The 1,430-nt window shown below is 49.7% G+C and overlaps 1 protein-coding gene across 1 annotated transcript in view; it reads right to left on the bottom strand.

Annotated features, from left to right (window-relative positions):
• Positions 1-62, bottom strand: part of TMED3 (transmembrane emp24 protein transport domain containing 3) — an 11,187-nt gene extending 11,125 nt beyond the window's left edge. The window contains exon 1 of the mRNA XM_008573566.1: positions 54-62. Within this exon, the coding sequence (XP_008571788.1) occupies positions 54-62 (9 nt within the window). The remainder of the gene's footprint in view (positions 1-53) is intronic.
• Positions 63-1,430: the final 1,368 nt, after the last annotated feature.

The following is a 1,430-nucleotide window of genomic DNA, read 5'->3' as shown; positions in this document are numbered from 1 at the left end:
TGCGGTAGGGAAGCGCTGCCCGCCCCGCAGCGCAGCCCTCCCGGAAGGGGTACCCTCGCCATGGTCTCCTTCACCCTCCTGGACCTGAGCAGGTCACACGGCCCACCTTCTCCCGCGGCAGCAGCACGAAGCACGTGGGGTTTTACTCCGCACAGGCCGGCTTTTGACCAGCTCCGTAACTTAGTGTCACCCTGGAGAACCAGTCTTCCTGCCTAGAAATGAGGGTGCCAAACCCACCATACACGGTAGTTAGGAGGGCTGGATGGAAGAGGGGACGAGAACGCTGGGAACCCATTTAACGCTCGTTTCTTCGTTCCCAGCCCCTTCCCAAGGTGCAGAAGGGCGAGGAGTGGCGGGTGGGACGGTGGGAGACAGTAAAACCCGTCATTCCACGACCGGCTCTGGGGAGGACAGACCTGCGTGCTCACACAGGCGCTCTCTGAAAACGAGGATAAAGTTTGCTCGGCGATTTCAGAGATGTTTTGGCCATCAGGATAAGTTAATAATTCTTTTTGGACAAAATTGTCATTTATCCCCTCTTTGACTTCTCAAATGCGCTGAAAGCAGATAAATTGATTTACTGTCTTATCCATGACTGCTGACCTAAAAAGATTTTTTGTATAATCTTAACTGTGGGGTTCTATACGATTTTGTCTTCACCGTGATCCCATAAACAATGAGAAAAGACATAGATTGTGATATCGCTACTCAATAAAGATTTTTTTTTCAAGAAAGCACTATTAGATGTGGTGTATCTTGATTTCAGCAAAGAATTTTACTGCCCATATAGATGTACACGTGGATAAGGTTGAAGTGTACTGCCACTGGGCACATTTGACCGTGGATTAACATGCTAATGGATGCAAAAGCAATCTGTAGGCTGTGAGATAACATGCACACATAATACAGTTATTAATAATATTACTGGCTCTATGCTAGACTTGGAAGAGACGTTTATTGTTGTGCCCTAGGCTCCTACCCTGGCTCTGTCCTGTTTTGTCACCTCTCCCCCAGGGTGACAGAGATGCAAAGGATTACTCAGAGCCCATTTTTCCAGAGCAGTGAGAGTTCCAGAAAGGGTTAATTCCAGGAGACAACTTCTTCAAGAGAGAAGGAATTCCTGGGAAATAACCCCAAACTAGGTTTTCTCTCCATTTGGATTTTTTTTGTTGTTGTTGTTGTTGTTTTCTGGCCGGTAAGGGGATCACAACCCTTGGCACAGTGTTGTCTGCGCCATGCTCAGCCAGTGAGCGCACCAGCCATGCATATATAGGATCCGAACCCGTGGCCTCAGCGCCGCACTCTCCCGAGTGAGCCACGGGGCAGCGCTTCTCTCCATTTTTATTGTCCAGGCAAGAAAATTACAAAAGGGCCAGCCCGGTGGCGCACTGCTACAGTGCGCCACTTGGGAGCGCGGCGGCGCTCCCACC

The sequence above is a fragment of the Galeopterus variegatus genome, unplaced genomic scaffold (genome assembly GCF_000696425.1).
Source record: "Galeopterus variegatus unplaced genomic scaffold, G_variegatus-3.0.2 Scaffold934, whole genome shotgun sequence".
Lineage (NCBI taxonomy): Eukaryota > Metazoa > Chordata > Mammalia > Dermoptera > Cynocephalidae > Galeopterus > Galeopterus variegatus.
Note: the sequence above shows the minus strand (reverse complement) of the source record. Positions and strands in the feature narration are given on the sequence as shown.